The 26,384-nt window shown below is 30.0% G+C and overlaps 4 protein-coding genes and 1 non-coding gene across 5 annotated transcripts; 1 reads left to right on the forward strand and 4 right to left on the reverse strand.

Moving 5' to 3' along the window:
• Positions 1-1,311: 1,311 nt before the first annotated feature.
• On the reverse strand, positions 1,312-2,242 carry LOC108324644 (uncharacterized). The gene is made up of 2 exons (XR_008247932.1): positions 2,014-2,242; positions 1,312-1,919 (listed from the first exon to the last, which is right to left on the reverse strand). It is a non-coding gene; the product is annotated as an uncharacterized LOC108324644 (transcript).
• Positions 2,243-7,873: 5,631 nt separating this feature from the next.
• LOC108325752 (auxin-induced protein X15) lies at positions 7,874-8,400 on the reverse strand. The gene has a single exon (XM_017558841.2). It carries the CDS (start codon positions 8,348-8,350, stop codon positions 8,030-8,032), a length of 321 nt encoding a protein of 106 aa, XP_017414330.1. The 5' UTR covers positions 8,351-8,400; the 3' UTR covers positions 7,874-8,029.
• A 6,349-nt stretch (positions 8,401-14,749) lies between these two features.
• Positions 14,750-16,062, reverse strand: LOC108325238 (uncharacterized). The gene is made up of 2 exons (XM_017558275.2): positions 15,390-16,062; positions 14,750-15,300 (listed from the first exon to the last, which is right to left on the reverse strand). Exons 1-2 carry the CDS (start codon positions 15,540-15,542, stop codon positions 15,034-15,036), a joined length of 420 nt encoding a protein of 139 aa, XP_017413764.1. The 5' UTR covers positions 15,543-16,062; the 3' UTR covers positions 14,750-15,033.
• Positions 15,669-16,025, forward strand: LOC108324645 (uncharacterized). The gene has a single exon (XM_017557586.1). It carries the CDS (start codon positions 15,669-15,671, stop codon positions 16,023-16,025), a length of 357 nt encoding a protein of 118 aa, XP_017413075.1.
• Positions 16,063-17,440: 1,378 nt separating the features above from the next.
• On the reverse strand, positions 17,441-25,961 carry LOC108324646 (amidophosphoribosyltransferase, chloroplastic-like). Its single transcript, XM_017557587.2, has 3 exons — positions 25,738-25,961; positions 25,584-25,680; positions 17,441-18,196 (listed from the first exon to the last, which is right to left on the reverse strand). The coding sequence occupies exons 1-3, from the start codon at positions 25,959-25,961 to the stop codon at positions 17,441-17,443; spliced, it is 1,077 nt and encodes a 358-aa protein (XP_017413076.2).
• Positions 25,962-26,384: the final 423 nt, after the last annotated feature.

Below are 26,384 nucleotides of genomic sequence, written 5' to 3' on the forward strand. Positions count from 1 at the left end.
TTTTGATTAAGTCTCGATTATTGGAAGTACGAAAGTAAGATATTTTTAGTATTATCTTTTACTTATTATTGTCTCATGTCAGCGAATGGCAATGTGAATGCAGCAAAACGCTTTCATTGTACATATGTGCAGTAGGGTCATAGGGCCTGGGACAAGTGAGTGCAATAATGCATAACTGCATGGATTCTTGTAAGAGTACAAACATAAAAAAATCCTACTCCTTGAGAATTTTTATGAAATCAATAATAAATAAACAGTAGAAAAGAATAAATTGGGAGAAGACCTGCATATTAAGTCTGTTGTCATCAATTTCTTCCTGAATGGTTTCTCTTTTAGGGTGATTTTCTTTTTGCGTAATTTGTTCTCTGATGTCTGAACAGCATAGCTTTGACCCCATTTATGCATACTTTTTACAGTACTACAGCGATCATTGAACAGGTATACAAGAAAATGTTGCATAAAGTACTTGAATTAATGCATAGAATAAGGTCTATCATTGGATACTGATATATACTTCCCATATATTACCATGCTTTAAAAAAAGATATATAAACATCAGATAGCCAAATATGAGGCATAAAAAACATTGCATAAAATTGAAACATGAAGTCATTCTATCTTCATATATCAAAATTAAAGAAGGAGAACGATATCAAAGAAAAATGCACTTTGGTTTGTAAAAGCTTAGTTGTATATTTATTATGATACCTATATAGTATTAAGACATCAGACCCCCATGTCATATGGCTGAGATTACTTGCAAGTGAGAGGTCAGATTTGGTGATATTAAAATCTGAATTGGTCGATTTCGATTGAAGAACATATGGTAGCCAATTGAACTGACTACACAGAATCTCCAACACTGCACTAAATTGGGGTTATTTATAGACTTACTTTTACACTAGCTCAGTACTTATTTTGCTGTTTCTCCTCTCTCACTTTCTTTTGTCATTCAGGCTTGTAAGGAAGTACTGGAGCTTTCCTCTGTCTAAAGTCAGATTCTTCTGTAGCTTTCCCTAGTAGTCTCAAGAAAAATGCAGCAGTTAATGAACTTTTTTCCTTAGCTTCTGACATCTGCCACCACTGTTGCTGCTGTAGTTTCCCATGTGATCTCTTGGAGCTAAAATTCGGAGACCCTTTTGTTAGATCTTCAATTTGCTTTATTTTCCATTTGAAAAATTATATATTTTTATGATTCAAACTCAAGAATAGAAGTTATGAACCCTAAATACTTCTTTGATATGTTTTAATTAAAGTTTTCCTGATCTGGTGACTTTTTTTTAAGAGTTGCTCCAACTTACAATCCAAATAGGAAGAAATTAAAAAGAGAATTTTGAACAAACATACATGATGAGGATGAGGATGGAGATAATCATAGAAAAAGAAAAAGGTTGTATAGTGGTTGCACCAAGCTAAATCAAAGAGAAGTTTGACTCTCAATTGATTGGTGCAGTGAAGTTATGCTATAATGAGCTATTAGAAATTTTACACTACTGAATTATTAGTAATCATTTAAGCAAATTGTACAGATTTGTTCAACTGCAGGAGATACAATGCTACATTCAACTCATTTGAATTGAATCTGTTAATTTGCTTCCATCTCCCACACTTTGATCTCGTCTTTCTTCTAGAATCTTCTCTAATTCTTGAGGGTGGCAGGGAATTTCCAAAACCCCCTTTTGCCTGAAACCATACTCTTCTCTTGCTCTCTCCAACAGTCCCAAAAATGCAGGGTTACACAAATAGTGCAACTCCATAACAAACCGTTTGGTTTCTTCACCCTTTTTAGCAACAACCACAAAGTGTCCTTCCAAAACGTCATCTGGCACTTGTGCTGATGCATTCAGTGGATCGTCGTTGATCATCTGTGTTAGTGATCTTCTTATTGGTGCTAACACTTCTGAGAAACCATCGTGAATCTTGCCAAAGAAAGACAAAAGCATCATGAACTTAGTAATGCAATATTATCTTAATTAAACTCTTGATGATCGAGATATGACAGGAAAGGCTTACTTTTATAGATGAGGTTGCAGTTTCATGATAATGGAGTGTGGATATTTATAATGATGACAAGGAGGATAAGATGCATGAAAACTCTTGAGAGGTACCACTGTGGAGCCTTTGCTTATTGGTGCAGAAACATGGACACTTAATGAAACATTTTGAAGGTCTTTTTCAACCTTCTGGACTCACATATAGATAATTGGCGTGTATTTCTTACGCGGTGTCTCCGTGAGGACACCCGTGCTATTTATTCATGTAAATTGAATCTAGCACTATCATTTCTTTTCTTACAAGCCTTGCCATCTTTTATTTGTGCCCTTCTCTTGTTTTTTATGTTTCTGCATGATTAGGTCATACACTGGAAACTATCTTTTTCAGATGTACTGATATGTTTGTACATCACCAATGGAAAGTAATGAGTCTCTTTTCATGATAGCTACCACGTACCCCCAAAAATTTACCTTTATTTTAACACTTTCTGGCAAGTGGCAACACAATTGGTGTTTCATTTTCGTCATCAACATCACTAGGATGAGCGATTTTCTGGGTCCAGAATGTGGATGACCCTTGAATAATACCTTTGCAAGCAAGGATTTTGAGAATCTTCATTAGATTCTCCACTTGATTTCTAATGGAATTTCACAGTTAGATTTATTTTAAACCATGAATTTAAATTGCATCACAACTGTAGTGACAATATAAAGAAAAAATTGGTCATTTTAAATGATTTTTCAACTGAAATTTGAGTTGAATCAACAACTATTTTCTCACAAATTTTCACAATAAACTGCAACCACGATTTAGATTGATGTTTCAGATCATTGCAGGAATAACTAGAATTGGATTTTGATGGAAGAACACGCAATATGTCTCCATCATTGGGTGTCTAAGCCAGGTAAGACTGGGAGGCATTCCACACATGTCATTTAATGCAACATTTGGCTCATTCAATTCTTCCATTTGTTGAATCTTTAAACTGTTTGCAAGTCAAAATGATATGTAATGATTTTGAGATGTTCAAAATTATCAATGCAACAGACAAAGTTTTGTATGTAGCAGTTGAGTGTTATTGATAGTGCGATTTATAAACTCTCTCACCCTTTGAAAATCCTTCGGCTTCTTCAAGAATTTGCTTTTGATTTTGAATCTCGACACTCTTCTTTCTCTTTCTCCTCTCATTTTCTTCCTTGTGTTTAAACTTATTCAATCATTGATTGGTCCAAAAACAATCCTTTAAAACTATTAAATTTGTCTGGTTTTATGACTCTTAGAAGAAAATTAAATTTAGTAACAAAAAATAAATAATCTCTTGAGATATAATTTATAAACTAAAAATTATTAGTAATTAAAATAGTTTTAAAAAAATTATAATTAATTTCTAAATTAATAATTAAATTATTTTTTATTATAAATTGATTCCTAACATTAACTATCAAGATTATAAAAAAAATTGTTTTTAATTATAAAATTGATCTTTAAATATATTTTTATCACAAAAATTAATTATTATTTAAGAGTTTTTTTGTATTAAAAAAATTTAGTGATGAAAATATTTTTTCTAAACTAGTATTTTTATGCATTGTGGAATACAGAATAATGCTTCTTCTCCATTTCTTGAAAGACAAGGGAAAAAAAATAATGTGAAAAATGTAAAAAGGATAAAACCTTACTGGTCGAAAGAAAATTATACAAAGTCTTAAGTAACTAGCTTAATTTATTCAAATCAATTTATTTAAATCCTTAACAAAACATGCCTTCCCAAAATTTATTGATGCAGTATGCAATAATATATAATTTTTATTAGTGAAAAAAATATTACCAAATAATGTTCGTTATTCACTGTAACTTTCCTAATGACAGGAATTTATATTGTTTACCCTATTTTTCCCAGTGAATGAAAGATACCACTTTTATTTTATTGTAACCCTCCTTATGAGTTAATTTACATGTGGCACTACCAAAAACTTTTTTCTTTATTATAAATAATGAATCATAAATAGTAACAAATGCTAATAAGTAAATAGCTGTGATAGATTTTGCGACAAAAACATGTTATTTCTATATATTTCGCACCAAAAGAGAATTAGTGACAAACATTTATAATATAAATAATTTGAAAATAAAATATGTATCAAAAAATATATTGACAAAAATTAGTGATCACTTATGTAATGACAGGAGTACAGCAATTAAAGAGAAATATATGAAGCTTTAAGTTTTAAGCATGCTACATATTTTGTGTTAAAAACTTTTTACTTTAAATTTTTCCTAAACAATATAAAGGATATTTTAACTGAGAGGATCGAATTTAAAATGGTTTTAGTCTTTTAATTTGAGCGTGTATGTTTAAAGAACTCCGTAGAATCTCACTAATAGATAAAAATTCAATTTTATTAATGAATTTTATCAGTAAATTTTAAAATTTTTATTATTGATAATAAATTGTGTAATTTCAAATTTTTAGACTATTTATACATATTTTCATTAGTAATAGATTAGTCAATAATTTGTTCATAAATGGATATTAAAGGTCTTGTATTTTATTTCGACTTTGGGATGAGTTCCTTCCAAAATAAATGTCATAAAATTTGCTAATAACTGAATTTTTCAGTAATTTATTCGTAAATTTTTTCAATAAAATAAGTTATAAAATTTTGTTATTTTTTTTAGACTTTGATTACATAATGATAAAATTCGTATAATTAATATTTTTTAAAAATTATTCAATAAAATGGGTATTAAAACTCTTACAAAATCCAACTAAATATGGCTTATTAAATCCATTGAAGACAGGTGAGAAGAAGGCGAGAATTTCAATCAAAGTTTATATGAGACCCAAGCACCAATCTAAGTATGTGAAGCCGACTTTGGGGCCTAAACTTTTATGTGTTGTACAAAAAATCTATTTTGCATATCTACCCTACCATTCTTAAATATCACATTATTTCTATGGTTTCATATATTTCTAATGAACGTTATCCACGTGCACCTCCAAACCCTGTTTCCTTTAACATTCATTTTCATTAGATTAAATTATATACATCTCTAAATTATCTGAAACAAATAGTATCTTGGTTCGTCTACACATCTTACCACATTCATTCATCTTCTTTACTTTTGTTTATCAAATTTTGTGCTAAGATGTTCACTAATTCAGCCACTTGAGGTTTTTCTCTTCAAATCATTCTCTTTTATTAATTTATCCATCCACATAACTCCCTGCACTAGCTAACTTTTATTATTGCTTTCAAGAATTTAAACATGTGTCTTCTTGGAACCTTATTCTTGATCTTCAACTTATCCATTCTCATCAAATTAACTGCCTTCCTTACCTCCTCACCAAGATGAAACTTGGTATTATTTCTTTCAATTAAGTTTCTCTAATACCTATATTTTGAATATTAGATGTCTTTTCATAGGCATTGTCTTTCACTACCTAGCCTCGAGTTCCACTTTGCTAACAGAGCATTATTAAATAGCTTAGTTTCACTCCAAGCGGACCCTCGTGACCCCAACGCCATAGAAAGTTTATCCGAATCCTTTCATTATCAAGACTTGCAATAGTTGATGCCTTACATGACATGGATATGTGATGACTGATTTTATAACGTATATTTTCTCCACAAAGGATACAAACTTCTCCGTTTCACCTTGATAGTCTTTCCTAATCTTATTATATTTTTCTAGAAATTTCTTTTCCATTAAATGTATCACTACGAAAACTTTTTAAATTACTAACGGAATTTTACCAACAAAAATAAATTCATCATTAGATTTGAATTACCGATGTATTTAATTGACAGATTTTAAAATTTTAATTACTTATAGATTTTAGCAATGAATTCATTACTCACAAAAGAGTTTGTCAGTAAAATCTATCAGTAATATACATTCCACTTATCGACAAAAAAAGTCATCGATAAATTAATAATTAATACATATTTCACTTATCCACAAAAAAATGTGTCGAAAAAATTTGTTGGTAATGCATTATTCATTTATGGACAGAAAAATCCGTTGGTATGTATATTTCACTTATTAACAAAAAAAAATCATCGGTAATGCATATTTCACTTACCAAAAGAAAAATGTCAAAACAATTTGTCACTAATACATATACTTCACTTACCAACGGATCTATCATTAAATTTGTTGATAAATGAAATATACATTACTGACAAAAAATTATGTCGGTATAAGAGCAAGAATTTCTCCATCCATTTTGTCTCCTTGTCCGCGAGACACATTATTTATTTCTTCTTCATCTTCTTTGCGATATTTATTGACGAATTTTATCAATGAATTTTTTTTCCGGTAATTATCGACAAATTTTTCCATCAATAATTATTGACAGAGTTATAGACAAAAAAATTCATTGGTAATTACTGACGGAACAAAATTTCATCAGTAAAATTTACCAACAATACTTTTATCAATAAATTTTATGCATTACCAATGAATTTTAGTCGTCAATGATATCAATTTTTCTTGTAGTGCATTGATTTACAAAATCGCTATATATTCATAATGTACAATAGAAACCTTCATTTCACTAATCACAAGTTTTCTCTCAGTTCACCTTAACCACTATACAAGTCTTCTTCCTTTTAATTTAAACTTGTTATATACCCTTGTTTATGCTTTTAATTTTACTGTTTTATACCTATATTTGATCTCAGCGGAACTTGATTTAATGGTTTGTGCTTGTAGGTTTTAACTTCTTACTTTGAAAGAGTTTTCACATGTTAAAAAAATTGATGTTAAATATTGAGGTTATTTTTATCAATTTCTTTTTGTTGTTCTTTATACATTCTTACAAATTTGAGAAATTATTTTCACGGTATATTTTAGTATTTTTGGTTGCTATTATTTCCATCATATTTATAGTAGTTTGAAGTTCGGGTATAAAATTAATTGTACCCACATATTCATTTGTTTAAATTTTCCTCAATTCGAAAAAACACCCATTTTCAAAATGATAAGAAACGGATGAATCAGGACATTTTGGACTCTACTATGTCATGATTTGTTGAAATTTTATGTTCATGTGCTACTAGAGGTTATCGTGATTTGGGGGAATTGGTGTGTCAACAGAAATGCTGGTATTGTAGGCTTACGAAGCTGAAGTACAACTCTTTTTTTCTTGTGATTTTGATACTTAACATATTTTATGGGTATATTTTATGGGTTATGAGAGAGAAATTATTGGAAAGACACGAGTTCAATGGACCTTAATAATTGATACTTAGATTCTCAACAATATTTGAGTAAGATATGATTCTTCTCAGCACCAGGAGAATGGCAGAATAACGAAAACAATTGGCCTTGGAAATTGCTTGACTTTCAATTGCAAAGTTCACGGGTAATAATAATTTGCATGGAAGTATGAAGTATGAAGTTCGTGTCTTCTGTGAGCATAATCATTTTACTCACAACCTGGCTGAGCAAAAGTGCCGTAGAGAATCGGAAACTGTGGTGCTACAAAAAGTTATATCTCAAGTTACTTTTTTCTTTTAATACATTTATTCTGCAATACCAAAAGAAAAACGCTGCTCAATCTTTCTATTTTCATCTACCATGACATTTTTTTTCCTTCAAACTTACACTCCCAACACTGACAGGATATAATCTCTCTGACAACTGATCTACACAGTTGAATGTTTTCTCTTTTAACTCTAAAGTAATACTAACTTAGAAAATTAATTTAAAGCATCTACAAGAGAAAGCTTGGATGTGATAAAAATCAAATGTTTTTGATGCCTCATCTTTGTGTGTCTCTTTCATGTTTCTTCTTTTACCCTCTTGATTCAAATCAGTTAATTTGACTTGTGAAAAAGCAAAATATAGAAAGTTTTAAAGCTACCCAGAATAAGATAATAGTTGTTATTTACTTGTTTCATTGAAAGAACAAGAATGTTTGGAGATACACAAAGTAACAAGTGATTATTATTACAGAGTTTGTTTCCTAGCAGTTGTTCTCTACAATGGGAAGATGACAATCCATTTTCATTCCTTTCATCTGTGGTTATGCTTTTGGAGCATCTAGAATCTTCTGCAACTCCTGAGGTCGACAAGGGAGTGCAAGAGCTCCCTGGTGTCGGAAACCATACTCTTCTTGAGCTTGATCCAACAGTCCCAAGAATGCAGGATCAGACAAGTAATCTAACCCAACAATGAACCTTTTTCTTTCCTTACCCTTCATTGCAACAACAGCAAAATAACCTTCCATAACATCATCCGGTGCCTCATTAGGGGCACCGTCTTCACTCAAGTAGCTGAATGCAGGCCTTCTAGCCACAAACAGTGAAAGACCCTTTTGTATCCTCCCAACAAAAAACCTAAGCATCTTCGATCGGACTTTGTTTTCTTCTGATACAAAACAGTGAATTAATGAGTTAGAAGTTTCGGTGCTTGGTGTTGTGTTCAGAATTTGTCTATTTATGCTAAAGAGCAAACGCGGAATTTCTTGACTCTATCTTGGTGCGCATTGCAAACAGTGGATGACGTGTTTTTATGCACTGCATTTATTGCCAACTTGCTATTATTTGATGGATTCTCTTATCTTTGAGGGAGGGCCTAGCTGGAATTCATTGACCCCGTTTTTCTCTTATTCTTATAATGTACATGTTCAATTAGCACAATCCAAGACTTTGGCTTCTTTAAGACTAAAATTAATGTTTCTAACTGTTTACGCAGATTTTTTGTTGTAAGCGAATGCTAAGTTTTAAAAAACCATAGGTTGTGATCTTGGTTTTGAGTTGCAAGTCTAGGTGTTGAACCTTTGAAACTTAAATCGGTATTCTGAGAAATTGCCAAAGAACATTAATATATATGCATGTGCAATTGCCATAGCACTGGTTGCAAACACCTCAGAATCTTTAATATTGATTGCAGAGTGTATATTAAAAGCAGGTTTTAATGTAATGATTAGTTTGGTTTGTTGCTGTCTGAACAAATCAAAACAAACACAAAGTCTTTTTATGCAAATTGTGAGTCTTTTTTGGCTTAGGGTTGAATTGGCTTAAGATATGGGAAGCTGAAATTAATTTAGAGTTTGAGGTAGCAGAAGAGAAAACTATGTGTATGTGTGTGTGATCTTGAACTTATCTGGACTAAAGGTTAATCTTTAGTAGTGTCGTGTGGAGAACCATTTGCTTTTGGGAGCTTCTAAATGTTAGCATTTGTTGGGAACTTTAACCAAATCAATGAACTTTAAAAAATAATGCATATGAATAAATCATAATATTAAAAATAATCGAATTTTTAAATCGCCACTTTTTTTAAATATAAAATCATAACTTAAAAAAATTGATTTAACTGAAAGTGGATTTTAAAATGTGATTTTAATGAACATTTTAAAATAAAATGTATGTTTTAAAATAAAAATTTAATATTTATTATTAAGAAAATTAGAGGTTTGATTAATTATGTTTTCAATGCAAGAAATTTGCAATAAATTTCTTTCTAGTGATTCAAATTAAAAAGAAAAGAGGGAAAATTATTTTAGTCTTTCGAATTTAGTAAACTATGATTTTAATAAGTATTGACTTTAAGAAAAGCAAAGTCTATAAAACCAAAAGGATATTTTTAAATTGTTGAGAACGTTTAGGCTTAGATTCTTTTAAAAATTGAATTTGGAATCACTGTAAGGTTCCAAATAATTTAAAAAATATTACTTTTATTTTTTATATTTTATTTTAGTTAGGTTTTAGTTGTTTGTAAAGTCAAAGCCTATTTGTGTTTAGACTTCGGTTTTATAAACAATTGAAACCCAAACCTTTGCTCAAGGTTAAATTTTATGAATTTTACACTCGCGTCAACTTCTTGTTGCATTGTTTTGTTGCAAAGAAGTTTCACACTCTACCCTCATTCCAATCTTCAACCGTTGATTAATTCTTGTAGTTGTAACTCCACTCGTACACTTTCTAGCCGTTGTAACGCCATTTTTTAAGCTAACACTTGTGTCCTTCCATTTTTGCCACTATTAACTCCTTATTGTCAACACTTTTGTTCTTCCATTTCCCTCATTATGAAGACGTCGCCCATTTTTTTTTCCATTACGTTTTGTTAATGTCTTCCTAAAGCACGCATTTTGTGCCACCATTCATGTTAAGGGTACTCCATTATGGTGGCATTGCGTAGGTCATATTTCCTTACTTCCAAAATAGGCTCCATTATTGTGGTTCCTATCATCAGCGTTATGAGGTTCTTATGGTTAAAAGTTTATATTTTTTTAATATGTTGTTAATATTGTTGTATGTTTGATATGTTTAATTGTTTATTTATTTAGGATTGATTAATTATATGTTTAAATTTTTCTTATTTGAGATTGTTGTTGCATTGAGTTAGCCATAGTTTTCCGTTTGAGATTTAATACGAAAATTATACTGTTTCAAAGTTTTTTTATGAAATTGTACTTTTAAAAATTAATATAAGAGGAGGTAATATTAATAATTTATATGTATTGAATCTTAAATTGTTCGGTTGGATAATTTAAGAAGACTAATAACTTTTTCATAGTTTAAGAGTGTATACATATTTTAATATACATATGTGAAAAATCATGAATATTTACCAAATGTATTTTGTATTGATCTTTCGATGCATATTTAATTGTGATTACTAATCACTTCCATTTTGTGTAATCTAAAAACCAATGCAAAATGCTGACAAAATTTCATGAAATTTAAGATATGTTGTTTAAAATTGATATCTACCAATAAACAAAAAAAATGATTTTTCTTTAATGCAATAAGGTCACACCTTGAATACAAAAGTAAAGTGATAATTCATTTAAAGATGAGTATCGTATAAGAGTAGAAAAATTAATACAATTTGCATAATGTAATGAGTGTAGAAGTGGTAATGAAGTCAAGTTTAAATGTCCTTGTGTCAACTGTTTGAATAGGAAAAAGTTGAATGCAACTAAAATTAGGGAATACTTTATATGTGATGGTTTCCTTTAAAGTTATACAATAGGGACATGACACGAAGAATTAGTAGACTCCCCAACTGTAATCATTGAATCATTGGCAACCAATGACCACCAAACTCAACATGACACGAGTTAACTATTTAAAAAGGAAATTTTGGAGTTTGGAACTCAAGATGTGATCTTAGCCCTAAACAAAATCATTTCATTGCAGATGGACGAGCTGAACAAGCAAATGACGAAAAATTCATCTTGATCCAAAAAAATCAAGGCTTGGCGCAACAAGTGATGAAATGTTATTTCAGTTCAAATTATCATGAAAATGGTCTGTATTATAGACTTATAAAGGGAAAAAGGTGTATTCATGAACAATAATAGAAGGTTAGACAATTATTCATGGACAAAAACTTGTCCATCGTGAACAAGTTTTTGGCATCATTATAATGATTTGAGCCAAGAAATCTTTGTTTAAACCAGATTTATCATTATACAAATATGTAATTAGTCATAAAAAGAGCTAACTAATTTTTTTTCTATTTTAATTTACTGTTTTATTGGATACTTTTACATTGAATTTCACCACTATTTTTGAAAATATATTGTGTTGTAAAGTTGCTTACCACTATTTTAGTTGTTTGTGTAATCAAAGGAGAAGAGAAAAACAAGTTTTCTCACCACTCTACTCAAGGACTACACCACAAAATTTATCACATTTCTTCCTGTGTCTAAGCCATCTTAGTTAAAAAACCATTTTGCAAGATATAATGAATTTGCTTCCAGCTCTTCGTCTTTCATAATACAACAAAACACTAAAAAGTTAATATACTTTTATTCTAACCAAAGCTCGAACTCACCACCTCCAAATTCCAAATAAATACTCTAAACTAAACAGACTATCACATTTATCTTGTTATTCATATACACAACAAACACTACAAACAATCATCACACACACAATCACGTAAAAAAATAATAAAAATATAAATCGCATACAAAAGAAATCGAACACATATCCTTCAATCCATCACAAAGAACTTTAACCAACTGTGTTATGCTTTACTTCAGAATAATTTGTTATTTATTGATTTAAATAATGACGTTCACGCTTATACCACCCTTCTTTTATTTTTTTTCCTGACTCTTAAATTCTCTCGAACTCAAAAATTTTATTTTTTGAAAATTGTACTTACTAGGGAAAAGACACAAATATGTCTTCCTCATATTGTCTATTGTTTTCTATGTTTATCTGGTCAGAGGTGCAAAGATCGAAGTAGGTATGGGTGAGGAAGCTTGAAGGAGTAATGCCTCTTGTTTTCTGTGTGTTTTTCTGACCTAATGATGAATGATTAATATGTAAGGAAAGAAAGGATGAATGATTAATATGTAAGGAAAGAAAGGGAGTGTGTGGAATGTTAATGGGAAAAGATTGAGAAAAGATTTGTGCCCTCTTGGAAAGCAAGAGTTTGTTCATTGTAAGGAAGGTAAGGATTGAGAAAGGAGAGGATTGATGTGCTAAAGGAGAAAGGAGAAAAAAGAGAGAGGTGCAGCACATTTTATTAAAACTTTTTTAAGGGTAAAATGGGGATATTGAAAATTATAAGGTGCATGAAGATAAAAATAGAGGTACAAAAAGAAGGGAACAAAGTAGAATGAAAACAAACGAGAAGAAAAAGAATGATAAAAAAAAGCTTGTGGTTGTTTTCACTAAAACACTATTAACGAAAATGGAAGAGCCGGTGAATCTTTCATTCATTTATTTTTAATTATTTGAGTAAAATTGAGAGTGCAAATTTCAAAGAGTGAAGAGATGTTCTTTGATGAGGTGAGAAGACGAGAAGAGAAAGACAACTCATATTGTATAAATTGACACAAAAGTTGTGTAATTATATTGTGTGCTTACTTAGTGTAACTGCTATTGTTCACTCATACCATTAAAATATATATTAATGAAATAAGAATGCACAACCAAAACAAATTATGGACAAAACTTAACATTAAAGAGTCGATTTTTTTTAAAATGTACATAATATATATTGAAATTTCACATCTAATTAATGATAAGTTTAATTAGTTTTATATGATTAAATTAAGTTTAAAGATAACTTCTTATAAATCAATTTTATATGATTAAATTAAGTTTAAAGATTACTTCTTTATATCATAACCATGGTAATAAAATTTATTGTTTAGAAGAGATATTTTTTCAACTTTTGTCTAGTTGCTACATGACCATTTATAAATAATTAGTCTGCACAATATATATATATATATATATATATATATATATATATATATATATATATATATATATATATATATACTTGGTATGAAAGAATATATTAAAATTTTTAAATTTACTAATGACAAAATCACTTTGAAATATATACGAGTAAATCTCACTTTATAAAATGATTTTTTAGAATTAAATTAGATTTAAATTTCAGTTCTTAATAATATATATGAATCAACTTTTTATATATTATATAATAAAATAAAATAATAATAATCATTAATTAAATAAGAATCCACAACGAAAACAAATTATGGAGAAAACTTAATTTAAAATGCACATAATTTCAAAAAATATAGAATCAATTCTTGATTCTTATATATGAAAGGATTTTGATTTTTTTATATTATATATAAAATAATAAAATAATAATAATAAAATAAAATAAAAATTGATAATACAAAAAATAATAATAATAATAATAATAATAATAATAATAATAATAATAATGAAATAATAAATAAATAAATAAAATAATAATAATAGTAATAATAAAATACAACAATAACAATAATAAGATAAAAGAAGTTTTTCAGTTGTGGGGTATGATGTTTGATTATGAGTGTGGGTGACAGGTTGGAGTGAAGGAGGGTTGCCTCTTGCGATTACATGGCTTTCTCGTTGGACTTTCAAATATTATGGAATTGTTTAAAAGATTAAGTTCAAGAAAATTCACTCTTTAATTTTCTTTTAACGTGTAAACACAAAAACATACATTTGTTCATAATTAGTATGATATTTCTTAGTTTCAATTCCCTTACTTTTTTGTATAAAAGGAGGTACAATCTTTATACAAATTACTTATGAGGGAGTTTACGATGGAGAAATATAAAAGTCATTTGTATTGATTTATGAGAAAGAATAAACCACTTACACATTTGTAAAAAGTTTAATATGATTTGAAAACATTTAGATCAATTCAAGGTCATTTCGCTTGCTAAAGGACTTTATAAATTTATTTTTGTTCATTAGAAGACATGTGAAGGATTTTAAAGGTTTAAACTTTGAATTTATCTTCTAACACTCTTTGTAGTTTTGCTTGGAATAAAAGTTTGTTCCTGCTGCTATGAAAATGACGAAAATCCAATTTTGAGTACATGCCTTATGGCCTCATTTAGAGTATTGGCAGCTAAGAGTATTGGCGGCTAAAGGCAATCTTCTAATTGGCATGATATTGATACACCTTATCCTTGGACGATTAGACGATTGCATTATGATTAAGTCTGGAATGTCTTAATTGATGTCGATATGTTATTTGATGTTCCAAAACATTTGCATACCTTCTAATGAAAGAAAAGCAAACTTATAAAACCTTTACCAAGCGGAATGATTTTCCATTAACCTAAATACATTCAAGCCACATTAAATATTTTACCAAGATCCAAACTTGTGTGTGGTTTATCCCCTTTTTGTTAACAAAAAATATGTCATGCAAATACTTTTTAAATTTTCCAAATCAACTTGATAAACTTCTTTGATAATTTGCACAGAGACTATATTTACTTTATACAAGAAAAAAGAAATTGAAACAAAAGAATATCACACATATTATTAACTATATAAGAAAATGTAAGCTTTTATACCTTCAGACTTGCAACTTAAGGAACAAATGCATTGTAGAAGGACTAAATAGAGCCTAAGTATTAAAATTGCATCAGACTAAAAGCTAAATTTACTTATTCTTCTCCATACACAATTTATACACCACCAAATCATCGAAAAAGATAGGTGCACAGAGATTCACCGCCTCAAGGTCGGTGACAGGTACGTACGAGGGAAATTACCGAATTGATCGAAGGATAGAAGATCAAAGCGTTGGCTTGCGGTGAAATCCAGTGCCGGGATCATCATCCGAGGGAAAAACCTGAAGCCCCGTGACAAGCGCATCAGGAGGGCCACGTCGACACCTTTGCTCCATCTCCTGCACCGCATCAACATTCCCAGAGAACAGAGCCTCCACGGACCCGTCCTTCCGGTTGCGCACCCACCCCTTTAACCCTAACTGCGTCGCATTTTCAATCGTCCAGTTCCGGTAGAACACTCCCTGCACCCTCCCCTTTATCACCACTCTCTCCTGCACCCAATCAGCTTGGCCAATCTAAATCACAATCTCACCACAGATGGCATATAACAATAATCAAGATTGAGTTCGTCACTACGCACCGTTTTGGTAGAAGAGGATCCTTGCTGTGTCGTCATCGCAGAGATAGAACGCGTGAGAGGAGAACGGAAATGGAAGATTCTAGAAGCGTTGTTTCTAGGATAAGTGAAGAGGGTGAATCGTGGCGGAATAAGCGTAACAGTAGATGGTGCCATTGCTCCAATTAGTATTATCCTTGTTGCCACATTCGTCTGGGATTAAAAACGGGGTTTCTAGATTTGTATTGGGCCGAGTGAGGAAGGCCCAAGCTATATTGGGGAGCCCAAAGCGTTGGGATTGGAATGGGGATGAGGTATGTGTTAAGGGTTTTCGTGTCGGCGAAGCACATGACGGCGAAGGTGGTGGAAGGGAACAACGGGAGAGAGGTGGCGAGTGCGTCCAGCGTGGAGCATGCACTGAGAAGCGCGTTCGAATGGGGGAAGGGGTGTGACGCGAGAGCGGCGGCGTCCGTCGGGGAGGTGTTGGCGATGCGGCTGAAAACGGAGGCGCCGGAGGTGGGAGTGGGAGGTGGGGTCCACTTAAACGTTGAGAAGGAGATTAAGAAGAAGAGTGTGGACAACGGAGATAAGGTATGGACCGTGGTTAACGCTTTGAGGAAAAGAGGAATCAAGGTTTTCGTCACCGACGATCACAGTTAAGGTTCGCGTTTTCCCAAAAGTTAAAGAAAAATGGCTGTTTATGAATATTATTTTTAAAATTAAATAAATTTTCTTGTTTATAAGTTTCTAATTTTTCATGAAATCGATTTGGTAGGGTTCGTTTATAAATCAAGTTAAACATATGCCACATAAAAAAAAAGTATACTAGAAAATAACATGTAGAATTTATATATATATATATATATATATATATATATATATATATATATATATATATATATATATATATTGTTCTTGCACTTTGTCAATGATTTTAATGAAGGCATAAATTAGAAAATGCAGAAGCAAAATGATATTTTATTGTTAGTCTCAAACCAAGCTAAAAACTTTGTATTGACATTTTCGTTCTTGCTAACTATCTTATCAATTTAAAAGTGATCTTTAAACAAAATTGATTGCTGGTTTGGAAGATGAAATGCTAACCTCTTAACAGTTGGTCATCTTTAATGGATATCAAAGCTAAATTATTTTTTCAAATTGCCTCACATGCTAACAAATATTTATAATCATTGTATCTTTTTATTTCATTAACAATAACTGTTTCTTAGAGTGAACTTTATTATTTGTAATCTATTTGATATACTTGTGATTATTTCAATATCGTTACTTTACTAAATTGCTTGTATAGGATTGAAGTATTTTATGAAATTAAATAATCAATATTTATAATTCAGTATTGAATCAATAATAAATAAAAATACAACACAATTACAAATACAGCAATAAATAATTATGAATACATAAATATTGAATCTGAATATATATAATTGAAATATTTAAATAATTAATAATTAAATAGTAAATACATGAAGAAATAAATAAAGCAAACATAACCTATAATTTTAATAGTCCAATGTGACATGTGGCAATGACACGTAGAAAACTACCATATGTCATTATCTAGATTTCTATTTATTCTTTACGTATGTTTCTTTGATTCTATTTAGTCCTAATATTTTTAAAATTAAACAATATTGTGCTTATAGACAAAATTTATTATTTATGTAAATGTTATAATGATATTTTTATTAAAAATGACTTTTGAACGTATATTATTAATTTATGTTTTGTTATATTATATTATTGTATATTATTAATTCATATTTTGTTAATCATGACTTAACTTTTAAATTGAATATAAATATGGTTTAATCATTCATGAATTCATGAATTCATGAAGTTCCTATTTTCGCATGGAATCTCAATTTAGTCCTTTAGTTTCTGGACATCTCAATTGGGTCTCAAATTTATGAAAATTGCAACAATTGGATCCTTTCCTTTAAATTGTGTCCAATGGCGTTAGTGTGTGTCTGACGTAGCACGCTGTAGTCAGTTTCTTAACTAACGTGGCTGACTGAAGAGGGGCAGTGAAGCACGTGGATAATAACAATTTTTTAAGTCCTCCCCACATAGTGCGACCTTATCAACCCCTGCTGAAAGGGAACCCTAGCTTTTGCAGCATAGCCAAGCATAGCCACCACCCCAGAATCGGGAACCGTAATCACAACGTCGCACTCAACGGGGCTCTCAGTGGCCAGTATTTCCCCGAATTTCCTCCTAGACTCGTACACAGACCTCCTGAAGACAACATAGTTGGGAAGTGCGAAGTATATGTGCTCGAAGATGCATTGCTTTGTCTCCTGATGAGTCACGAGGCAGAGGGATTGGATTCCCGTGTGGTCCACCACCACAACCTCACCCGGGTTCACCTTTCTCTCATACGTCGCATCGATCAAATCCAGCGCGCATGTCTCCGAGGCGAAAACCATAGCGCCGTTCTTTCTCCTTCCCATCACCAAAGGTCGGAACCCGAAGAGGTTCCTCACAGCCACCAGCTTGTCCTCCGTGAGGAACACCAGGGAGTACGCCCCCTTCAGATTCTCGCAGGCATCCACGACTCTGAGTAGGAAAGGTCTGTGCTTGGAGGTGGCAATCAGGTGGAGCACGACCTCGGTGTCGGAGGTCGTGTTGAAGATGGACCCATTGTCTTCCAGTTTGGAGCGGTAGTTCACGAAGTTTCCATTGTGCGCGACGGCGACGGAGCCGAAACGGTAGCCGGCAACGAAGGGTTGGACGCTCACGAGCTTGGAGTGGCCAGCGGTGGAGTAGCGGACGTTGGCAATGGCGCAGGAGCCGAGCAACTCAGATAACTTCGATTAAACCCTAAATACCCAAATTGATACCCCAATTTGTGAAATGGAATGAACTTTGGACGAACCGAACCCTAGAAGTACTCAGAACAATCCCAATCCCTAATTCGATCAATTCAAAATCTGAATCCCCATTTTGGTTTAAAACATTTATTTTCTTTTTAATTAAAAAATTGTTATTATCCACGTGCTTCACTGCCCTGCTTCAGTCAGCCACGTCAGTTAAGAAACTGACTACAGTGTGCCACGTCAGACACACACTAACGCCGTTGGACACAATTTAACGGAAAGGATCCAATTGTTGCAATTTTCATAAATTTGGGACCCAATTGAGAAGTCCAGAAACTAAGGGACTAAATTGAGATTCTACGCGAAAATAGGGACTTTGTGAATGATTAAACCTATAAATATTAGTATAACATTTATACATATGATAAATTTGGTTCCAATCAGAAAAGGATCAATTTTATTATTTTGTATAAATTGTATAATTAATTTATTTTTATAAAGAAACATCGATTAATAATGTATTAGTTTTAAATACTTATTTTTTCGTAAAAATATTTATACTTAATTAGCTTTAATCTTATAAAAAAAATATGGATTAATAATATATAATAAAATAATATGTTAAAAAATCATTTTTAATAAACATATCAATATAACATTTATATAAATGATAAAATTTCTCTCAATTTGGAGAGTCAATATTACTTCATTTTGAGAGAAAATTGGACTAAATTGAATCAAAGAAATATATTAGAGACTACATTGAAATGTAGATAATAACACTTGATATTCACTAACACGTGAGAGTATCCTCCCACGTGATACTAAAAATGTCACGGGTCATATCAAGAACATGATGCGTGGTAACAAAATTTTATAAAAAATATAGAAGAAACACATATTAACTTCTGACATATGATTAACGTTATTAGTAATTTATTTTAAGAGAACATAATTGAGACACTTTCTTTTTCAAAAGTTAGAACGAAATTGAAATTCTTTTCAAAAATTGAGACACCATTAAAACTTTTTTAAAAGTAAGAACGAACTTCAAACATTTCAACCAAAGTGGAAACTAAAAGAATAATTAAACATTAAAAAAACACAATTCTTTCTTCTTATTTTTACTTTTATTTTTTTTGTAAAAGATTTATAATATCTACATGATGACTAAACAAGTAGTATAATGATAATTTAAATAGTTATAAGAAAATAAGGCTAACCCATTAGTAACTTGCAAAATTTTGGAATGGGCTTAGCTAAGCCCAAATTAAAGTAGGTTAAAATTTTAAAAGTAGCCTATATCTTTAGTAAGTTAAATAAAACGATGTAATGAAGCTTGTATAGAAGTTCATGTCGTCTCGCCTACATCAAATGTAGATATGAGAGATGCACCTTCCACCAATGGAAGTGTAATGTGATGCAGTTAGAAGAACCTTCCGACAGCAATGGAGGGTGACAATGGAGGTGAGACATATGTAGTTGCTGATGTATGTATCGAGTTGAAGCGACGCTGCTGTCATGAAAGGAAGAGGGAGTTTTTATTATTTTAGGGTTTAAATTAGAGTTTTTATTATTTTTCAATCAAGGGTAATTTGATCATTTTAATATAGGTATGGGGTGGAGGAAGAAATTAGGGGTGCAGAAAGAAATGGCCTTCGTTGGAAACAAAATTGATCTTTAAAGCCCTTTACAACATTTTGGGTACGTTAACGTGTAGCGAAAAGGCAGCATTGTTATTACACAGGCTTCTCTAAATTCATTTTAGGAGAAAAGACATAAAAAAAATTAAAATTAACTTTTTTATAAACTTAAATTAACTTATGTACAAGTTAATTGTTAAAGTTCTCTCAAAATATCTCGAAACTCTTAATTTCAATTTGAGCATAAACTAGTTTTGATTTATAAAAAAATGTATCCATAACTTTGTTCACAAGAAGGAAAAAATGTGGTTCATTAATTAAAATTAGTGTATGCATAAGCTAATTTATATAAACTCTCTCATAGATTTTCTAAATTTGCATTTTGTTATGTATACACACACTAATTTTAATTTATGGACAAGTTTGCTTAATTTTTGTTCTTATTTTTCTCCGTTAGAAGTTCATATGGAGAAATTTATAAATAGACCCGTAGGCCATTTGCATAATCTTTTTGATAAAGACTTTAAAGAAAAAAATATAAGAAAAATAATGCTTTCGTAAACTAAAATTAACTTATATACAAATTAAAAATAAGAATTTAGGCAAGTTACCAAATAGAGTTTCTACCAATTAAATTATGCGTAGAATAATTTTAATTTGCAGAAAAATAATTTAATTTTTTTCTCTCATAAAATTCCTAACTAGTATCTTGTTCAAACATATTTTTGATACAAGGTTAGGATCACTCTCTCACCTCAATAGCTTCATAATTCTTATATAAACCAATTTTTCATCTTCTAAGTATTCTTAACAAAACCTTAGTATCATCACTAATTCACAGGCCCTTAAGTTATAACCATGATAAAGACGTAGTCTTTTTATATTACTTATAACTTGTATCCATCAAAATATATGTGTATTCTTCAAAAGATACATTGTAAACTTGTACGTGGTCGCATTGGAAATTGTAGAGCAATGAAAGGTACCATTCAATAAAAAAGAATATGGGTAGAAATATGAACTTTTGTTTTTCATTCATTAAGGGAAATCACATTTAAAAGATTTTATCAACAAGATTTTAATTGAAAATAAAATATTTTAAACAAAATAGGAAGCTAACAAAACATATTTTTAATTTTATTTCTTTTCCAGAATGCTAAGAAAAGATAAAAATACTCAAGTTCAATTAGGAAAGCAAACTCCCCTTTTATTCTAGTTGGAAATCATTTGAGAAAATGGTTCAGAATACAATTATGAATTTAAGTCATTGAGTAAATATGAAAAAGTTGAATATCATAAAGAAAAATACTTATAAATTCATCTTAAGATTTTATGTTAGGTGATGTTAACTTTTTATGTGAGATGAATTTATATTTTATCGATGTTATATCTCTCTAGTAAATCTCTCTCAAAAGATTCATTAATAATATTAGAGACAAGTATTTGTTTTGGTGGTCGAGAGAAATAAATCATATATCAAAAGTTTTTAGAGAGAAAATTCAGGTAAACATGTCTTGTTATAATATGAACAATATAAAAATAAATGAGTACTAATAGTTTGAAATGTTTCTTATAGACAAAATATATAAATATGAATAAACTCACATTTGAAAAGAAGATTGTTAAAAATACAAATATGAGTTTAATTCCCACACATTAAATAAATATAAAGAAATTAAATACTATATAAAAAACTTAAATCTACGTCTTATTAAGATTGAGTTTGAGTGTGATCAAAACTCTTATATAAATTAGATTCATATTTTCATTGATATTTAATCTCTACTCATAAAATATGTCATTTTTATTTTATGGAAGTAAATAATTTATGATGTCTCTAACTATTGATTTTACCAACATAATAACTAAGACATATATAGTAAGAAAACAATATTATAAGAATATGTAAGAGAAAAGAAAAATGTTATAGTATTTATTTATTATGCTTTTCCAATACCACCTACTAGTACACGATTTTTCGTCAAACCATAGAATTTTACACGGGAAAAGAAAATCGAATATATGAGATCCTGATTCCAATCCTTATCCAAATTACATATTCCAAATCAAGAAACAATGACCGAAAACATGATGACCATTACAAAAATAAAAAAAGACAAAGTTGAACATGTGTGAAAAATGATTGAAATTGAAGGATTGAAATTGTAGAGGGAGAAGAATTTAGATCGGAGTGCACGTGGGTTTTGAACCGACACAGTATTTGGACTATAATATAAGAGAAATCTACGCCTTGACTATGGGCTTAATAAACAGAAATTGGAACGAAAAGGAAGATGATTGTGTCCGAAAAGTGTTTTTTTTTTCTTTTCTTAAGAAAAGTGAAGGGTAACCCTTAAACGAAGTCGTCAAATGTAGGAGACGTGTTGAAGTTAAGGGAAAAAAACACACTCGTGGCGTGCAAATTCAAACTCCAACACAGCACCATGTGTAGTTGACGTGGGATGGTCCCACTCTTGTATGGTGGCTAACCACGTTGTTGTCTTAGTCAAAAAATAACCCTAAACCTTTTTCAAACTCAGACATCACCAACATTAATGCTCCAACACCAACGCCAACAGTGTAGTAGTAATCAATGTTGTTGATGCCTTACAACAACTGTAAATTTTTACTGTTAATCAAAATATCATACAGGTCTAAAATCTAGAGAATAGATAAGTTCGAACGTTATGGATGTGATTAAAAATAATTATAATATATTAAAAATGTTTCTTAAGAATAAATTTGATAGACTTTCAAATTATATAATGAATAATATTTCAAATACGATATTTGACATATTATTTTTAAAATATTATTACTTTTAAGAAAATATCAAAGATGAATCTTTATATTTTTAGACCTCAACTAAAAACTTTTTTTTAATATTCTTAATAATATTATATCATTTAAGAATTTAGGTTAATAATAATTTAAATATATTTTTTTATCATTTGAGACATCTTTAAAAATAAAGTGAAATATATTTTGTTTTTAAACTTTGGATTGAAATTAGAAATTGTTTATGTCCTAAACTTTGATATAAATTGACTCAAAACTTAAATAATGAATAAATATAGTTCTCTAAATTTAAATAAGTTAACTTTTTTTAACGTGTCAAATTGCGTTTCATGTTAACATTTAAATTGTTTATATTATTTCACATGTTCTAACTTAAATTCAACTTAGAATTTTATTTAATATATAAAAATGTTGAATACTAAGATTAAAAATGACTACATTAATTCATTATTTATTATTTTATATATTTAACACATAAAATGACTACATATATTTTTATTTTTTAACTTTAAATTGAAATTTAAATTCATTTATATCTTAGATTTTTTATATAGTTTGATATAAAACTTTTAAAATGAATAAATATAATACTTTTAACAAAATTGAGTTAAATTTTTTAACATGTTAAATGACGTCTCAAAGTTAATATTTGATACATTATAAGTCAAATGTCAATCAAAAATTATGTTTTAAAAAATTAAACTGTATTGAATTAAATGACTATATTTTATTCATTGAAGTTTGAAAACTAAAATATATAAAAATTTAAAACAAAAACTAATTTTAATTTCACATCTACAAATATATTTAATTCTTAAAAATAAAAATATAATATAATTTTAATTTTAAAATAAATAATATTTCAAATAGGATTGTTAACTTCGTAATAAATTTTAACCGACGGGATAACCAAAATTTTGAAATAAATTAATCATCAATTGAATTTCTGAATATATTTTATTAATAACATCTTACTAACACCCTGTAAAATAAATAGCCATAGCTTACTTACACAACCAAGTACACAGGTATATAATTTCACCAGCCAAATTTTGTGAAATTCTCTTTTTTGCATCAAATAATTTTAATAAATTGTTTTGCATGCCAGTGTCTTTTTCAGACTTTTTATTTTTCTCTGTGTCTTCTATTGTGGGTAAAATATAACTATTTAAGTTAAACCTGTCATTTCATGGCAGACCAGCTTTTAGCCGAAGCAACCTACAATAAATCAATCGATCAATATTCACGATATCAATTCATATCTAAATTATTAGAATGCTGTCAAATTCATTCCCTTTCCATCAAATAATTTTCAAGCTTATCATTTATTTCTTTTGTTTACTCTTACATGCTCTAGACTCTGTATTCTTTTCTTTTGTGTATTGATGTTGAGAGTGACATAATTTTGATGATCAAAACAATATTTTTATTAACTAATAGTCAAATGTTAGAATTTTAACAGATAAAGTTCATGTTACCATTAAGGAGTTTAACTATCAAAGTTATTAATAATGAAGATTAAATGGAAGTTACAATTGATGTTGTTTTAATATTATATTTGTAGTAGTGGCTACACATCTATATTTATTTTTTATAATTATAAAAATAGTAAAATTATTGTTATTATTATTTTAATTATAAAATAAAATATAAATACTTTTTATAATTTCATTGTAATCAATTTTTATTTAGTTTATAGATACTTTTTAATAATAAAAAATCAAATCGAAAAAAATAATTAAATTTAAATAAACATTTATTTAAAATATAATATTGGTAAAATAAATATTTTAATTTTAAAAAAATTATTTAAAAGATAAAATAGAAAAACAAATGTGTACACTAAAAAAATCACTTTAAGTACAGATTATATAATAAATATTAATTTGTAAATACTTATATAAATTTTCATTCATCAAAACGGTTATGGATGGATAGACCATTGCAATGTTATTAACTATTTTATTTAAATAATGTAAATATTTTATCTGTTTCTTCTATACTCTTTTTCCAAATTCTTAGTGAAGAAAGAAGCTATAATATGTTTTAGGGAAAATGTACATTGGAGTTTCTATTGTTCTGTAGAATATGGAACAAGGTTAAATCTTGTGTATAAAATCGTGTGATGTTTCTAGTACTTTTTACTATCTTCTCCTATACTTTCAAAATATATATATATATATATATATATATATATATATATATATATATATTAAAAGAATAATATATTTTAAAATATCAAAATCAATATATATTAATCGATTTTAAAGAATCCGTAGATTGACAATAAAGAAACTCAGTATAAAGTTTAAATTCGACCATGCATGGATAAATTGATGGTTGTTTACAGTAAAAAGAAACGACGACGGTTATTTTTGTCTATCTGCACCGGTTCTACAACTGAGGTATATATAGGCGAGGCAAAAAGTCTACCACTTTTTGCCTCGGTTCTGAACTGAGGTAAAAAATATATGTTTTTTCCTCGGTTCAAATGCAACCGAGGTAGTAGAGGGTATTCTTTTTCAAAATTTTGGCCTCGTTTGAGGTGAATCGAAGCAGTACATTAATAGACCGTGGATATATCTATATCTCAGCAGACACATCTTTATGGCATTAATAGGAGCAACAGTCTCAGTTTTTGTCACAGGATGCTTGATTTCTAATTCCTTAACTTTCTTCAAACCATGACTCAACCATTTCTTCCCAATTCTAAGTGTCCCATAATTCCACATCTCCACCTTTTGGAGTGAATAACTCCACTTTTTCTTTCAACTTGTGAACAACTTTTACAGCAGGACTCTCCCTAATTGTTCTTCTCACCAAAGTTCCCAAAAATTGGCCCATGAGACCCATCACAGGACAATACATCAGTTTGATCACCCATATCCAACAGCAACGAACTACTCAAATAACTCTGGAAAACCCCCAAACTCTACTCTGCTCAAATTAACAACAACATCCCTTGAACCATAAACTACAAAACAAATCTCATCCTTATAGCGACAAGAGTAAACTTTCACACCAGAACTCTTCCTAACATCATTTCAATCCAACTGTCTCCTAAATCAATCGTGCAACACAGAGCCAAACCTCTCTCGCTCATTTAGCCCTCCATCGCATATGCCTTCATATTTCATCGACAGCCTGCAAAATTCAATGTCAAAGAGGTCAAGGTAAATATTCAATGACAAAACCCCTTCTTGTGGGAGACCATTTCCCTTAGGAAAACCCCCAAACTCTAGATTTAACACTCTAGCATCAAGCATGCTCCGAATGAAACCATATAAAATAGGATCTTCTATCTTCTTCTCCATTACGAAAATCAGCTTTTACAAAACAACAATGCGCCAGAAGAAGAGAATAATGTAGGGATACTGACTCGGTTATCCTTAAACCGATGCGTGAGTTTAACCACATCATAGTAGGCCTCGGCTTCCTGTAAAAACGAAGCATAATCTCCAAACATAATGCTTCGGTTCTACCAATTACCCGAGGCAATTGAACCTTTTCAAAAAGATGTCAGACTTTGCAGGGTTTTGTTTAGAGGTATAGACATCAGGTCTGTAGTTAACCGAGACAATATCTCCCTTCTGCCTCGCATGCTTCTGAACCGAGGTATATAGCTTTGTACGCTTCGGTTTTTGCATAACCGAAGCGTATATGGCGCGTTAGAATCCACTTTTTTTACTAGTAGCAGTGTTTGAAAGCCAGATTTTTGATAGTTTCAATCGCCATTT

The sequence above is a fragment of the Vigna angularis genome, chromosome 3 (assembly GCF_016808095.1).
Source record: "Vigna angularis cultivar LongXiaoDou No.4 chromosome 3, ASM1680809v1, whole genome shotgun sequence".
Classification (NCBI taxonomy): Eukaryota; Viridiplantae; Streptophyta; class Magnoliopsida; order Fabales; family Fabaceae; genus Vigna; species Vigna angularis.

Excerpts from the sequence above, each read along its gene's own strand:
- LOC108325752 (XM_017558841.2), bottom strand. The coding sequence starts at position 8,350 with ATGCTTAGGTTTTTTGTTGGGAGGATACAAAAGGGTCTTTCACTGTTT.
- LOC108325238 (XM_017558275.2), bottom strand. The coding sequence starts at position 15,542 with ATGGCACCATCTACTGTTACGCTTATTCCGCCACGATTCACCCTCTTC. Across the intron at positions 15,301-15,389 it reads GATCCTCTTCTACCAAAACG|GAGAGAGTGGTGATAAAGGG; the intron begins GTGCGTAGTGAC and ends GATTGGGTGCAG.
- LOC108324645 (XM_017557586.1), top strand. The coding sequence starts at position 15,669 with ATGGGGATGAGGTATGTGTTAAGGGTTTTCGTGTCGGCGAAGCACATG.
- LOC108324646 (XM_017557587.2), bottom strand. The coding sequence starts at position 25,961 with ATGGAGAAGAAGATAGAAGATCCTATTTTATATGGTTTCATTCGGAGC. Across the intron at positions 25,681-25,737 it reads GGGCTAAATGAGCGAGAGAG|GAAGAGTTCTGGTGTGAAAG; the intron begins GTTTGGCTCTGT and ends AAATGATGTTAG. Across the intron at positions 18,197-25,583 it reads TTGTTGTTAATTTGAGCAGA|TTATCTGAGTTGCTCGGCTC; the intron begins GTAGAGTTTGGG and ends GTTTAATCGAAG.